The sequence below is a fragment of the Neophocaena asiaeorientalis genome, unplaced genomic scaffold, assembly GCF_003031525.2.
Source record: "Neophocaena asiaeorientalis asiaeorientalis breed wild unplaced genomic scaffold, Neophocaena_asiaeorientalis_V1.1 scaffold85, whole genome shotgun sequence".
In the NCBI taxonomy this organism is placed as follows: Eukaryota; Metazoa; Chordata; class Mammalia; order Artiodactyla; family Phocoenidae; genus Neophocaena; species Neophocaena asiaeorientalis.
In genome coordinates, this window is record NW_020174301.1 from 9,044,318 (window position 1) to 9,059,926 (window position 15,609).

The window sequence follows — 15,609 nt, forward strand, 5'->3', positions numbered from 1 at the left end:
AGGGGCTCAGCCAGTGTCTGTGAACTTGCTAAGGGAACGTTGGTTCTGTCTGAGGCATGGCAGGAGTTCGGTGTGCTGCGGGAAGGAGTGGCAGTCCTGTCTTCCTGGGCCAGCCGTGGGCGTGCTTGGGAGGCGTCAAGCAAACGATGAAGCGAAGAAGCAAAAGACATGTGGTTTCCTTAAAGCCAATTCAGTTCGGCTTCTCACCAAAGCAGGATCACAACCACAGGGGCTGTGCCCTCCCTGCCCAAAGGCCAGGGCTTGAACCACAGGTGGGAATGGCTCCCAAACCAGTGACCTCCTCCGTAAATGTCTCAGGCTCGTGGCTCCCACCCCATTTTTGTCCACCTTCCCATGCACTGCACTTGAATCATTTGTGCTCTAAAATCATTGATGCCCCAGTGGGACAGAGAATCCATTCCAGTCTCCTTGGCCTTGGAGTCCAGCCTTTTCCTGTCTGAGCCCAGCTGCCTCTCCAGCACATCTGCCCCCCATCCTCCTGGGTGCTGGTGGGCCCTAGTCCTCCCTGGGGCAGCCTGCCCCTTGATCCAGGGCACTATAAATTCAGAGCTTATAATGGGCTTTCTGGACCCCCTTTTCCATCACCTTCCTCTGGACATGCTTCAGTTTTGTGTCCACCAGACCAATGTTACTGCAGCCGAGGTCAAATGTCACATCACAAAGATCACATCCCTATTCTTGGTCTCAGCTGAACGCCAGCTGTTAACTCCAAGCCTGTTTCTGGATCATTAACCTGCCAATGGGTATGAGGTGTGTCTCCTCCCACCCACTCATCCACAACGCCCCCCCCCAGGTGTTCAATAAGAGAGTCTGAAAATTGAAGGAACCTTCTAGTATCAAAAAGCAAGAGACCTTGGAACAGAGTTTGTTGAATGAATGAAGTATCCAAAAGAATAAGGCTAGAATGATTTGATGATTGGTGAATACTTTGGGGGCAGGGAGCCTGATGCCCCTCATATCTTACATAACAACAGACTCTTTCTGGCTTGGAAGGAAAGATCAATGAAGGACGTGGCCAGAAGCAGGATTTTCACATTCAGAAGAGCTGGTGTGTATGTTTGTGTGTAGACCGTGCATGTGTGCCTGTGTACACAGCATCCCAGGGGCCTCCCAGCCTGAGAGAGAGATTCAGAGACAGGGAGAGCCCTGCCCCTCTGTGTTGGGTACTCCTCCCCACTAACCCAAACAGGACACCCTTGGGAGACGGGCTGTGGGCAGGGCACTTCCAAGCTGTATTTCTACAGCATGGCTGGCTTCCTTAGAAACCGACTAGAAAGGATCTGCTCTGAAGATGTATTACAGAGCAACTTGTGCTTTCAATTTCAGTGTCCTCTGACTTTCCCGAAGTGACCTGCCCATCGTCGGACTTGCCCTTGACGCATTAAGAAGTTTGAATCTGCTCCTTTTCCTGTCACCTTGATCAAATCCCAAATTCACATTCTTCCTTCTGTGGCCTAGTTCTCCATTTCTAAAGGAATTGCAGACTTTGCACTTTGATTTTAGTGGTGGTGGTGCTTCCTCAGAGGATAAGCCCATTTATCTTTATTTAAAGCTGAGAAAACATCCAAATAGATGATTACTGACCCTCTTCTTTCTTCCTGGGCTTCCAACGCATGGCTTTCTTGCCTGGGATCCTCTGTACAGCTGGGAGAGGCACGGAACTGAGGTGCTGACAGCTTGTGTTGGAATCACATGGTGTTTACTGTGCTGTGAGTTTATAACGGCTTTGTTTCCATACTGACAGCACACGCCATATGGAGAGAAAAAATCCTGTCAGATGAACCCTTGAGGAATCACAATATGGTACATGAAATCTCATAATTGCTTTTGGAAATGGGGGAGGGCCCCTTGCTCAAATCACATAAGCAATGTGGCGCTCTCTGCCATAATTGAATAAAATGGGAGTTTCACACAAGGTAATTTCCTTTGTTCTGTGTTTGTGCTGGGGAAGCTCAGCTGACTGGGGAAGGACAGGGAAGTTTGTTTTCCTCTCCTTGGGGGATCAGGCTGAGTGGGAGGTGGTGAGAACGGAGGCTGTGTCTGTAGGGCATCTTGCTAACAGGTGCGGACTCCAGACCTGTCACCCTCCTGGCTCCCTCCAACCCAGACTCCCTTCTGTGGCTGATGATAACTTGACATTTTATTACTGTCACTTGGGATCTTGTCTGCTCACCCCCCCACACACACCCCCTTTCCAACAGAATCCAAGATCGCTGAGGGCTGGGACCATGTCCCATTCCCCCCACTCCCGACCCCCACCAATCCTGGCACACAATGAGGTGAGTCAAATGTTTGTTGGAGTGGCTATTCCCGAACAATCTGTGCATGGAAAGGTAAGCTGAGTTAAGGCAATAGTTCAAGGCTAGTTTCAGCCCCCAAACAAGTTGAGGAGCGGGCGGAGGGGAGACTTGCAAGGTGGCTCATCCACTTGACCAAAGTATCCTCTCAAGAGAGAATGAGAAATTTGTGAGTGCCTTCTGAAACAAGGTGTACTTAGAACTGGTGGATTCCTACAAAACCATTCTTGCCCTCAAGCAGTTTACCCATGAAAGGAGAAATGGGCTCTAAAACTCTCCAGCCCCAGTCAGTTGTTCTTTCAGTTGCAAGAGACAAAAACCCAACACCGACTGGCTTAAGCAAAGACAGATGGCTAAAGGTGCAGGCGCTGGGCGGGCCTCAGTAAGCTGCCTTTCGGGGACTCCTGTGATATTCACAGCTCCAGGCTTCTCTTCCTCACTCAGCTGTCCTTCCCTTGCACTGGCTTCATTCTCCATATGGGCTCTTGCTGGTGGGAAAAACAGTTGTGACGACTCTTGGCTGACCAGTCCTAAGGCCTTGTCATCCCAGAGAGGAACAAGTGTCTTTTCTGGAAGTTCTGCCAAAAACCCTGGAAGGACTCCGAGGCCCCCTGGGTCACATGCCCTGAATCCATCATTGTGGCCACGAAACAGAGGGCTCTGATTGGCCAGGACTGAGTCACGTGCCCATCCCTGGGGCTTGGGAGGAGTTGCTCCCTTAGGACCCTATGATGGTATTTTACAGACTCACAAGAGAGGAGGTTCCCCAAAGGAAGGGAGATGGAACAGACCAAAATCCCCACTTCCACGATGATAACAGATGGTGTTTATTAAGCAATTCCTTTGTGCCAGGCTCTCACTGCTCCTGAGAGATAGTACGATGACTGTTCCCAGTTTACAGATGAGGAAACTGAGGGATAATGTGTCAGGTCAGTTGCCCTGGGGCACACAGGCAGTGAGTAGTGAGGCTGGGATCTGAATCTGGGTTTAGCTCCAGAGCCCTTGCTCACAGCCACCACCCTCCCTACAAGTAATCGCTGTACCTCTGTGGATAAACTCTTTGGGTATGAAAATGAGTGGGCGTGATGGTTCTGTTCCTGTCTCCTTGTTGTTTTCCATATCTCCAGGGGGCGGTTCCTGGCTCCTCCTCTACAGTTGGCAAGGATACAGTCATTCCACCCTCCCAGGTAGCTCTTCTAACTGAGGTCTACCTCACCCTCTTCCTGGTTTCCCCACGAAGTCACCTGAGTTTTCCTGGTGCAGCCACAAAATCAAAGGGCTAATTTTCAGTGCTCTGGAGGGTCTGAGGCAACAAGTCTCAGCCAGACCTTTGAGCATCTTTCTGCCCAGAGAAAGCCTCTTGCAGAGTCATTGCAGGAAGAACCAGAAGGGACCCTCCCATCTTACCTCCAACATGCATCTTCATTATCGAGAGGAAGAGTAAGGCCCAGAGAGGGCAAGTGTGTTGCTTGAAGTCACACAGCAAGTCATTGGCTAGAACCCTAGTCTCTAGGCCTCTGGGCTTTGAGTCTTGCACTGTTATTTCCTCTTCAGAACTCTCTTGGCTACTGAGTGGCTGAGGTCTGGTCACATCTTGTCTCTGTGCCTCTAGCTCCTCAGCTGGAAAATACAGGGTTTTCATAGTTTGAAGCATTCTAAGACTGGGCTTTGCTCCAATTGGGCAAATATGAAATTTTGTTTACTGTATTCATTAGAATATTTGAATTACAAGTCATTTTAAAGTTTTTTCAAATTGCCCTAAATAATGCTCATAAATAAGCCTTTCAGATGTGGTTTGGGCTGCAGGCATAGTGCGACCCAGAGGTTCGTAACTTCACCAGAGCACCTGCTCATAATTTTCCCAGCTCTGACTTCCTCTATATGTCAACCTTATCCTCACAGCAGCTTGTTGTGCAGTGTCAAGAACACTGCAGCAGACCCTGGCCTCACACCCATGCACCCCAGTACCAGAGGAAGAGGGAGCACCTTGGCTTAGCGTGCCCAGGCGACGTCTGTGGTTCGTGCTGATTTTACTAGCTTGGGTTACATGCCCACCACCCTTATCCAGTCCCTGTAACCACGGAATGTGACATGCAGATCAGGCAGTCAGGGGCAGAGCCTTAGTCCCCAGAGCTGCTAGCATCTCCGTACAGAAATCAGGACACTGGAAAGGGAGTGGGCTGGGGAGTAGAGGCAAGGTCATAACTGGCTCCTCTTTCTACACTGACCTTGACTCTTCTGAGTCTGCAGAGCCTGGAGGTGGATAAAGGGTCCTGAGAGTTTGCCAATCACCTTGCTCCATCTATCTGAGGCAAGAACCCAGGTGTGGGTTGATGGCTCTGTCTGGCCCTTTCTGGGGTCTCACCGTATTCTTCTTTTCTTACCTCTAGAGAGAGATTACTGCAGTTTGTGTGACAAGCAGCCAGTTGGGAGGCTGCTTTTCCGGCAGTTCTGCGAAACCAGACCTGGGCTGGAGTCTTACATTCAGTTCCTGGACTCAGTGGTAAGTCCCTTCGCTGGGGGGAAGAGCCCTTTGGTCCTTTGTGATCAGCGATCGTTTTTGTCCAAAGGAAAAGATAGACCACGTGGCTTACGTGGATACAGAATAAACTTGTTGCTTAAGAGACTGCCAGCGCAGACTTGTCTCCAGGTCACCACCTGCTGCACGACGGTGCGGGGCCACCTCCCACTCTGGGCCTCGGTTGCCGCTGTTTTAACACGAGGTTCTCTCAGTTCTCTGATTCTGGGAGCCTGGGTTATTGTGAAGTAGTACCTAGGAAGTTGGGTGGTTTTCCCAACACCCCCAGGTGTTGGATTCCTGGGCCCCTTCTTCCGGCTGAGAACCCGTTTTCTAAAATTCCAAGGCTTGTGTTTCTTTGTGTGCTTGTTTACTGTCTGCTTCCCCACTAGAATGCAAGCTCCCTGAGGCCAGGGCCCTGGGCTTCCAGTTCACCTCTGCCTGGCATTGTGCCCAGCCCATACAGGCATTCAGTAAACGTTTGTGGGAGGAACACGTGTTGGCCATTTCAAGGCAATCTGACAGCTGCTGGCTGCGCTGTGCTGGCTGCTGGCATACACAGCTGTGACTGACACCACGGGGACTTCCTTCAGATGTACTGGTCGTTCATTTGTTTAACAAATGCTATATTACTCACCCATAAAAAAGAATGAAATCATGCCATTTGCAGCAACATGGATGGACCTAGAGATGATCATACTAAGTGAAGTAGGTCAGAGAAAGATAAATGTCATATGATATCACTTATATGTGGAATGTAAAAAAATAATACAAATGAACTTATTTACAAAACAAAAATAGACTTGCAGACATGGAAAACAAACTTAAGGTTACCGAAGGGGAAAGGGAGGGGAAGGGATAAATTGGGAATTTGGGATTAACAGATACACACTACTATATATAAAACAGATAAACAACAAGGACCTACTGTATAGCACAGGGAACTATATTTAATATCTTATAATAACCTATAATGGAAAAGAATCTGAAAAAGAATATATATGTGTGCATATATATAACTGAATCATTTTGCTATATACCTGAAACGTAAATCGCCTATACTTCAATTTAAAAAAAACACCAAAAAACAAATGCTGATTGATCTGTGTGGGCTTTTAGGACAGGACGTAGGAACACACAGGAGTTCCTCAACACTTGCTTGGGAGGACAGGGCACCTCAGCCTGGCCTACTGCTCTTTGGGTGTCTGTCCAAGGAAGGTAGACAAGGAGTGGGGAGGTGAAAGATGAATCACGGTCAGTCGTGAAAGGAATGGGGTCATTTGGGCTCCCCTTTTCCAAGGCAGGGGGCCAAGGTGCTGTTGTTTCCTAGAGGCCCTAATGCCATCATTGGCTGCAGCCATCCTGACCTCCAGCTTGGTGTGGGGGACAGCCCTATGGGGCCCAACTTTCTGTGTCTTCTTCAGGGTCTCAAGGTGGATCTCTAGACCCACTGGCCAAACTGTCCCCTGAACTTCTCCACCGGAAGTCACATGGGCCCCTTGAAGTCAGCACCCTCCCCCAGCTCCCCACGGCTACCAGCCCTGACATGTTCCCTATTCCAGTGACCAGCACCCCTCCATCACCCACCCCCGAAATCTTTGCATTGTTCTTGACCCCTCCCTCTCGTCATTCCTCACCCAACCGGATCAAGGACCATGTGCCTGGCTCCTGACTCCTCCTAGCCCAGTTCCCTTCCCTCTACAACCTCTCTCCTGGTTTCCTCGCAGGCTCTCGCATGACGCATACAGGTGATCACCATAGATCTCAACCTCAGCTGAGCGGTAGAAACACCTGGGGAGCCTTAAAAAAGATACTAATGCCTGAGCTGAAGCCCAGACTCATTAATTTCAATCTCTGGGGATGGGGCCTGGTATTTTCATAACGTTTTATTATGGAAAATTTCAAACTATAAAAAGTAAAAGTCTACAGAATAGCAGAATGAACCCCCATGCACCCTGCTCCAACAGTTATGGATTCAAGGCCAACCTTGTTTCACCCACATCCTCCCCTCTGGCACATTTTGCAGCTGACCTCACTTATGTCATTTTATCTGTGAACGTGTCAGCATGTATATCTAAATGATGACGGCTCTTCAACCAGAAAACCACAATACCATTATCACAGCTAAAAAAAATAATTTGTTACTATCATCACATAATCAGTGTTAATAATCAAATATCATCAGCGTTCAAATTTCTGATATTCTCATGTTTTTTGTAAATGCATGTCTTAACAGTTTATAACCATCTCCAAGAGTGTCCCACAGTCTGAATGTTGTGTTCTCACCCCCATGTGTCGTTTAATAAGTTCCTCTGTGTTTCTTGTAAATTGCTCATTGAATCTAGAAACTTGGTCAGATTTAGTTTCAATCTGGTGGTGGTAGGGGACTGACTTCATAAGTGGTTTCAGGCTCTTCTGCTAGGGGACTTTTAAAAAAATATTTATTTCTTTTGCTTTTGGCTGTGTCGGATCTTAGCTGCGGCACACAGGATCCTTCATTGTGGTGTGTGGGCTCCTCGTTGCGGTGCGCTGGCTTCTCCCTAGTTGCGGCACGCGGGCTTAGTTGCCCCGCCGCATGTAGGATCTTAGTTCCCAGATGAGGGATCCAACCCGTGTCCCCTGCATTGGAAGATAGATTCTTAACCACTGTGCCACCAGGGAAGTCCCTGCTAGGGGACTTATAATATTTGGTGTCTGTCTTTTTGAGATGGCAGCAGCCATTGATATTCAATACCCAAATCTATTGATTAATTAGGGGTTGTGACATGGTGACGTTCTGTCATTCCTTCTTCATTTGCTAACTGGGAAACACTTCCTTTCAATTACTGTTTGGTTACCCGATGGTAAAGTTCATATAGGAATTGCTTGATTCTTTCCCCATGTTTATGTTTTCGAAGTACCAAATTGGTTCACTAGCATCCTCCAATGATAAACATGGGGCCTTTTGATGCATTGGTGCTCCATGGTTTCATTGTTGGTCTGTGGAGCCCTTCAGGTTGGCTTTTGGGCCCTTGAGAGGACCCCAGTGGTCATTGGCAGCCTCCTTGCTGTCTGGTGTGATGCAGTGTTCCGGGCTCATCTTGTTTGTTTCCTGCCCTCCACCTAGAGTTTGTCATTTCTCCAAGAAGCCCTGGTTCCTTTTACTGGGCAATGGTACTTAGAGACTACAATTTGGCACTAGGGGTGTTCATTACCTCCCACTGGATTGGCCACTGTTTGTAGCAGACACTGGCAGTTTTCACATCTCTCAGGACTGTACTGTGTGTATGTCCAGAGTTGGGAAACACTGACACCCTGAGCAAAGTCCAAGCTCTGAGGCTGCCCTCCTAGACCTTCCACCAGCAGGCGCCTGCCCACCCAGGCTTTGACTGGCCAGGCTGGTTAAAGCCTCTCAGCCCTGACTCCCTCCCTCTCACTACTCAAAATGCCTCCCGGGCCCCCTCTGCCTGGTGAGTGCCAGCTCATCCCCCTGCACTCTGCTCTCAGAAGCCTTACCCATCCGCCCTCTCTCCTCACGTGCCCTCTGCTCTGGGCCTCCACACACACCTGAGCCTCACACACCTGAGCCTCATTACTGCGTGGTGCTGGCAGAATGGCGCATCGTGGGGGGGGGGGTGCAGGCCCCTGAGACCTTGAGGCAATGCTGGCGCCACCTCAGCTGCCAGGGAGACCGTGGGCAGGTGCTTGACCCCTCTGTGCCCCATATCTCATCTGTAAGTGGGGCCGTAGCTGTACCTGATGGTGGTGGACGTGTTGAGGAGAGATTGAATGAGTTCACGCCACTCAGGGCAGTGTCCGGCATGTCACAGACACCTGATGAATGTAGCCAGTAGGGCTCTATTTGTGTGCCTTTCTCCTCCACTAACTGGAAGTCTCTGGGTGGCACAGACATAGCTCATCATCTCTGAATCCTCACAGCACTGAACCTGACAGGTGATCAATGCTCAGGACTCACTGGGACCTGGTGTCCGTGGCTGGAGTGGAGGGAGCCAGGGCAGAGGGGTCTAGGAGAGGTGACAACCATCCAAGACCTTGTGCCATTAGAGAACTCTGACTTTGAGTGAAGCAGGGGAGCCACTGGAGGGTTTTGAGCAGAGCAATGCCATGGTCTGATTTAGGTTTTTAAAGGATCCCTCTGGCTCCTGTGTTGGGAAAAGGCTATGGGGAGGCAAGGGTCAGAGTGGGGAGCTCTGATGGGTGAGAGCGGGTAGTTGCTCAAGCCAGGGTGGAAGCAGCCAGCCGTGGTGACAAGTGGTAGGATTGGGGGGCATGTTTTGAACCAGAGCTCACAGTATTTTCTGATGCCCTGGGGGTGAGAGAGAAGAGTTGGTGATGACTTCAAAGTGTTGACCTGAACCAGTGGAAGGATGGAATGAGAGTAGGGCTGTGGGAGGTTTGTTTGTGGGGAGGTCAGGCTCTTCACCTGGGGCACACTCAGCTTCCGCCGTCTACCAGATGGCCCAGTGGAGATGTCCATGCGGAGGTGGGTGTCAGAATCCGGAGTTTGTGAGAGTGGTCTGGGCTGGAAATAGCAGATTGGGAGTTGTCAGCATGTAGCTGGTACTTAGAGCCATGGGCTGGATGAGCTCACCAAGGAGGTGGACATGGATGGAGGGGCTGAGGATCAAAGTCTGAGCCCTGGACAAAGGCTCCTCCCCGTTTGGAAAAGATGAGGCATCGGCAGCTTTGGGACCTGTCTGGAGAGTCGATGAGGCAGGGCAGGGCAAGGCTAAACCCAGGAGCCAGTGGAATTTTCCAGCCACGTGTCTTATTAGACGTTTATAGTCAGTTTGAAAAGAAGAAGGAAAAAAAATCCAGTGGATGCCTATTTTCATTCTGGTCCTGCAGACGTTCTCTTTTGCTGGGCCTGTACCAAGATCTCTCTTTTGGAAAGGAAATGTGAGTCTGGCTCCCTGTATCGACGCGTCAAATGCTCCTTACATATGCCTTAACGCCGCCGCCCCTCACGAGAGGCTCACTGCATCCCCTCGCGTTTTTGTCTGCATCTCTGGGAGTTAGCAAGGCCTTTCATTGCCCATCCTGACGTGTCAAATGAACAGGCTTTGGAACACCTCTTTTACGCATGAAGACTTTACTGAGTTTTCCAGGGCTGGCGCAATGCTCGTCTGAAATACCTTTTTTCTTCCACCCTGACTGGAACTCTGAGGAGGGAGGAGGTGGCGGCATCCTTGGTGTTGCATGCCGCTCCAGTGCCCCTGGCTCAGTCACAGCCATACACACCGTTCCCACCTCTGTGCTGAATTTCTACCAAGTGGAGTTTTTAAAAACTAACCCGTCTTCATCGGCTCTGACGTAGCCCCCAGGAAAGGCTGCTCCCCTGCACAGTCCTAAAGACGGAGTTCCTCGAGTCAAGCAGAAGACGTCGGCTGTTTTAAAATGGGGCCTGGGTGATTTGGGGGCAGCAGAACTGTTTGTGCATCGTTCATCAGACTGCAGGGGCAATTCGGCCCTTAGTCTTGGTTGTCGAGCAGCTTCTGGGAGCCTGAGAAGGACTCCCCCATTGCCCTCCCTTCCAGGGAAATGGAGTCAGTGACCCAAGTCAAGGCCTTGAGTAGATTTGGCTTCTGGAGGGCCAAGAAGATTTGCCTAGCGGGTCAGGGGATTGGAAGGGCTTCCAGGCTCATGTCAACCTCCACAGGCCAATAGGGTCTGGCCATGGACCTCTTAAAGACTGATGTACTTCTTCTCTAAATTGTTTTCTGGGAGCCTTGATGGCATCTCAGCTCATTTGAAACCCTCCCGTCCCCAAGCATGGGTGCAACTTAAAGTCTTCAGGTCTCTTCTCTTTGGGATTAGGGGAGGTTTGGCAGATACTCAACCAGATTTACTCAACACACATTTATGAGATGTCTCCAATGTGTCACACTCTGTTCTAGCAGTTGGAAGCTACAGAGTGAGCAGAAGTAAGTTCCTGCCCTCATGGAGCTTGCTTTCTGATCAAATGCAAGATTGAAAAAGAAAGAAAGAGCATTTTTTAATGAACTAAAGAGATACTAGCTATAAGTTCAGACACCTGTCAAGTATTCATTATCTATTAATGGGTAAGAAATTACCTAAAACTTAACAGCTTGAAGCAACAATAAACATTTATCATCTCATAGTTTCTATGGGTCAAGGATTTGGAAGTGGTTAACTGAGGTGCTACTGGCTTATGGTCTCTCTAAAGGTTACCTCAAGATACCGGCTGGGGCTGCAGTCATCTGAAAGCTTGATCTGTTTCCAGGCTTGCACACATGGCTGGCAGGTTGGTGCTGGATGTTGGCTGGAGGCCTCAGCTGTCTTCCATGTGAGCCTCTCCATGGACTGCTTGAGTGTCCTCACAACATGGCTGGCTTTCCCCAGAGCACGTGATCCAAGAGAGCATGGTAGAAGCTGCAGTGTCTTTTATAACCTGGTCTCAGAGGTTCCATACTGCCATATCCCTGATACTGTAGTGGTTACGTGGGTTAGCCCTCTATTCAGTATGGAAAGAGCCTTCTCAAGAACATGAATATCAGGATGTGAGGATTATTAAAGTGTTCATTTTGGAGACTGGCCACTACGAATATGACTACGAATATGACTACAAATGGACTACAAATGGAGTCTCATATCAGGAAATGCTAAAAGTCACTCTAGCCCAGAACTATGGCATGTGAAATTAGTGGGCTATCACCTGGTTTCAGACATGTCCGGTTATCCTGGAATTTTGTTGTAAAATGAATTGAAATGCCTCACCAGTGGAACTAAATATTCTGCTTCTCTTATTTTTGAACCATACCCAGTATTTATTTTTGTCTTTCTATCACTGCTGTGATCTCCCAAAAGAGGGAGGGTGGAGGGTGGTAATCATTCTTCAGGTGGTCATAAAGACCCTCAGAGCAGTTGGTAAAGCCTGGGAGCAGGGTCATCTTGAAAAGTACCACTTGTAAAAAAGTAGGTTCATATACTGGACATCTGTGGGATTGTCCAATCTCCTGGGTGTCCCACCTGTACTCCCAGACAACATGGCTCTCGTAGAAGCTGCCATGTTCTTAATGCTGTCGCCTGAAAACCACAGCTGATTGGAGCAGGGATGAGTCTGTGAGCCAGTGCAGATCAATGAGTCCTTTCTCTGGGGTTTATAGATTTGAGGGGAAGTCATTCTCTAGTAGAGGAGGCTTAGAATAAAAAAAACCTGGCTGCTAGGTTTCGTATCACTGGAGCCAGCCAGGCAGCACTGAGGGAGAATGAGGCCAACACACACAGACACACAGACACACAGACACACACACACAGACACACACACACACATACCCCAGTGAGAGTGGGTTCCAGAAGTGCTCATGTCCCTGGTTCCTGGTGCTCTGGGCCAGGCTGCATTTCCATTTTCCCCACAATTTGGTTGTTCAACCCATCCTTGGATTCCAGGAGCCCAGAGATTACGGTTTTGCCTGAATTAGGCTAGGTTGGGATTCTTTTCACTTAGAATTGAAAGAATAACAGGGAGAGCCAAAGACCTTTGCACGGTGGCCTTATGAGCGCAGGAGGGAGTAAGGACAGAGAAATAACTCCAGGGGCTGCAGGAAGAGGACCAGCTGGGCGGTGCAGGGGTGGCACAGAGCCACTCCGGGCGGAGGCTCTCTGAATGATGGGCACACAGCAGGTGAGCGCACAGCCCCTCTGTGATCTCTGACAGCGGCTGGTAAATCTGTCACCTCCCCCCGACCCCTGTCCCGAGAGAGGGTCAGCGCCCTTTCCTCCTAACTTCTTTTCTGAGTTTGCCTCTGCCAAGATATGTCTCTCAAGCTGGTGGCCGTGGTGCCGCCACCTTGGGGTCACTCCTACCATTCTGTCTGTACCCCGCGTGGCCAAGGGTCCTCTCCTTCCTCCCTTCTTTTTCTGGGCCCATCCCATTGAAACCTGGGCCATGGAATCCCTTCCTGACCCAGGCCCGAGGGCTCCTCACATGGCGGCCAGAGACCAGAGAACACTCTGTCTGCCCAGGTGGGCACAGGCTGTGGAACTGACCAGGTCCATCTGATGCTGGGGCCCCGGGGGGACACCCCCATCTGCAGTGCTTCTTCATTCTCGCTGGGGGGCGCTGGGAGGGGGCAGGCGATGCCAGCCATCTGAAGGATTGTTCAGGCATCAGTGAGGGGCCTGGCCGGAGATGGATGGCTCGCTCATGTGTGAATGAACTAGAGTTTAATGAGGACGGTTGACAGAGTGCTGGGCAGAGCAGGGAAAGCAGTACTGGCTGATGTACACACCTGCAGGAACAGGGGAAGGGCCGATACAGGAAGGAGTGGGAGAAGGCAGCTGCAGGAGCTGGGTCTTCAGAAGGGGGTCCAGGAACCCGGGTGCCCAGGCAGCGAGGGAGCCCACAGGGTGGGGAGTGACTCCAGAGGGGCAAATGGAGACCCCCACCCCCATGGTTGGGCACCAGCAAGACGCTGAGGCCAAGGTGGGAGGAGCCGGGTGTTTCTCCGGAAAGAGCCATGGGGAGCAGCCCTGCCAGCCGGGCGTGTCACTTGTCCCTGCCGCGAGGACTCTGGAAAAGCTGACCACGTCGGTAATTACAGAAGCCGGAGGTGGCGAGACCTCAGCCTCTCTGATTTCATCTTCCTGCCAGGGCAGGAGAAGGGCTCCCGGGACGAGGAGGTGACATCTCAAGTTGGTCAGAGGCCGAGAGGAATTCAGCTCAGACTCTGCTCTGTAAAGCAGTGCCGGCTTCTGTGAAAACGTGGCAGGGCCCCTTGTACCGGTTTGCAGTCTTCATGTTTTTAAAAACTCATCTGAGGGAGATGTGTTTTAATAGAGGACATATTTTTATGAGCATTTTCTGAGATGGATGATGCAATTAGAGCCAGCCAAGAGAGAGAATGAAATATTAGGTTTATAAACTAGGATGTACACAGATGTTTATACTCTTTGGCAAGTACAGATACGTAAATAATTCTTTTCGCCTTAAACTCAATGTAGTATTCTGCTCTTTGTGTTACAGCATCTCCTCCCCAAAGGCCATTCCTGTGTTTGGCATAAATCACCGTGCAAAGAGAAGGCTCATTAAATGCCTGCCTCCGTTGGCACCATGGATGTATCTGGGGAAGAGAAATACCCTCCGCGTGGACTGGCACAGGAGCTCTTTGGCGCTCTGGCTGTTAGGGTTGAGCTCTGGGCAGGAGAAGGTTTCAGATGCACAACACGGCAGGGAGGACAGTGTGTGTCCCCTCTGTTGGGAGGAGGGGACAAGCCCACCGCCCTCCCTGGTTGGAGGGAATTCTCACGGATGGAGGTCACGGGGGCATCCTGGCATGTGGTTCACCTCTCTGTTCGTTGAAGTCATTGTCGGGCTGCCGCTTCCAGAGCCCACTCTAATAGTAAAATTCTAGGCTGCTGGCCCAGCCCAGCCTCTTATTTGCTGTCTATGTTTTCTGGTTGAAGCTGATTTCAGCAGCTTTGGCCGACTACCTGGGCAAGGGTGTTCCCGTAGCAGCGGGTTCCCGGGTGGTCCCCCGCCTCTGGTTGTGTGATTGGCCTGAGCTCTGCCCAGCCGAGCTGCCGTGGTGCTTTTTCTCTGTAGGTGGCCTCTCAGGACGGGTCCCCCATGAGCCCCTCTCGGGGGTCACCGTGGAGACTTGGCCTGTCACTCCAGGTGACTTAATCGGTGTGGAAAGCCCAGCTGGAAGCCTTCAGTTGGTTTTCTGCCTCCCAACACAAATGCTCTTCAAGTGGTGGCGACCTGACATGGACTCTCAAAGAAAGGCCTTTTGATGCCGGGCCGGGGATGCCTGTCCCCGCGTGCTCCCGGCTGCCGCCCTGTGGAACTGTGGCGCCCAGCTGCCCAGCCGGGCCTCTGCTGGGAGGGAGCTGACCTGAAAGGGATGTTATTTTTTTAACGTGGGTTTTAGTACCCAGAGCAATAATATTTTCAGCTGGTTATTGAGGCTGATTAGTGAGCCTTAGGCCTCCATTTGGTTAAATAGAGCCTCCTTCACAGATGTGTTTTGGGACAGTGCAAATCCAGGGTTCTGCATGGGATTGAGTTACCCCCAAAAGGTAGTCGGGCATTTGCCTGTGGCCTGGGCCCTGCAAAGCAGTCTGGGTAAATTCCCATAGCGCCAGACCACCAGGAGGGGTTTCCAGGGTGGCTGGACACTGGGAGTTTCTCTTCTCCCCACTGGAAAATAGGGGGGCAGTTGTACTCTAGAACCCTCAGCCCCTTTAGAGTTGCGGCTCCAGCCCGGGAGGGTCTTCCGGGCTGGCCTGGGGAGAAATTGGACCCTAGACACTGGATTGAGAGGTTGCTTTGAACCAGGCCAGGGGGTGGGGGGCGGAGGTTGGGGTCTGACTTCACAGCGAGGTGGCTGGGGAAGGAGTTTCAGTCCCTCTGTGCTGATGTCATTTCCTGTCTCTTTTGAAATAGCTGTACTTTTGGACGGAGGCTGACAAGTCCTTGGGTGGTGGATTTTGAAATGGTTGTAAACAATTTGCAATTAGTTCCCTTGTTTAAATGAGAAAGGTAAACTCACCCAAGCTCTTCCTTAACTCGAGGAGGCCTTTTACCCACTTAGCAAGTGGGTCAGATGCCAGCGAAGGAGCCTCTCTAGGGTCAAGGAAGATAACACAGTTTGTCTTTTGAGGCCTCACTTCTTTCTTCAGAGCTCGGGTCCCACTGGCTTGGCCAGCCATCAGGGTCCTAAATTCCTTGGTGTTGTTGAGAAAGAGGTCTGGGCTTGGAGGTCCAAGTCCCAGCCCTGCCGCCTCGCTGCAGCCCCCCGCCCCTGCCCC

General features: G+C 50.7%; 1 protein-coding gene across 4 annotated transcripts in view; it reads left to right on the forward strand.

The window, feature by feature from the left end:
• The window catches only part of GRK5 (G protein-coupled receptor kinase 5), a 214,929-nt gene that overhangs the window by 145,596 nt on the left and 53,724 nt on the right, over nucleotides 1–15,609 (forward strand). For 2 of the 4 annotated variants that reach the window (XR_003004637.1, XM_024755944.1), the window contains exon 3: nucleotides 4,709–4,821. Coding sequence is in view for 1 of the 4 variants with exons in the window: in XM_024755944.1 (XP_024611712.1) it covers nucleotides 4,709–4,821 (113 nt within the window). In the remaining 3 variants the exon portion in view is untranslated. Of the gene's footprint in view, nucleotides 1–1,770; nucleotides 1,825–4,708; nucleotides 4,822–15,609 lie in introns of those variants that run through there. The other 2 variants (XM_024755946.1, XM_024755945.1) reach the window with 2 other exon arrangements.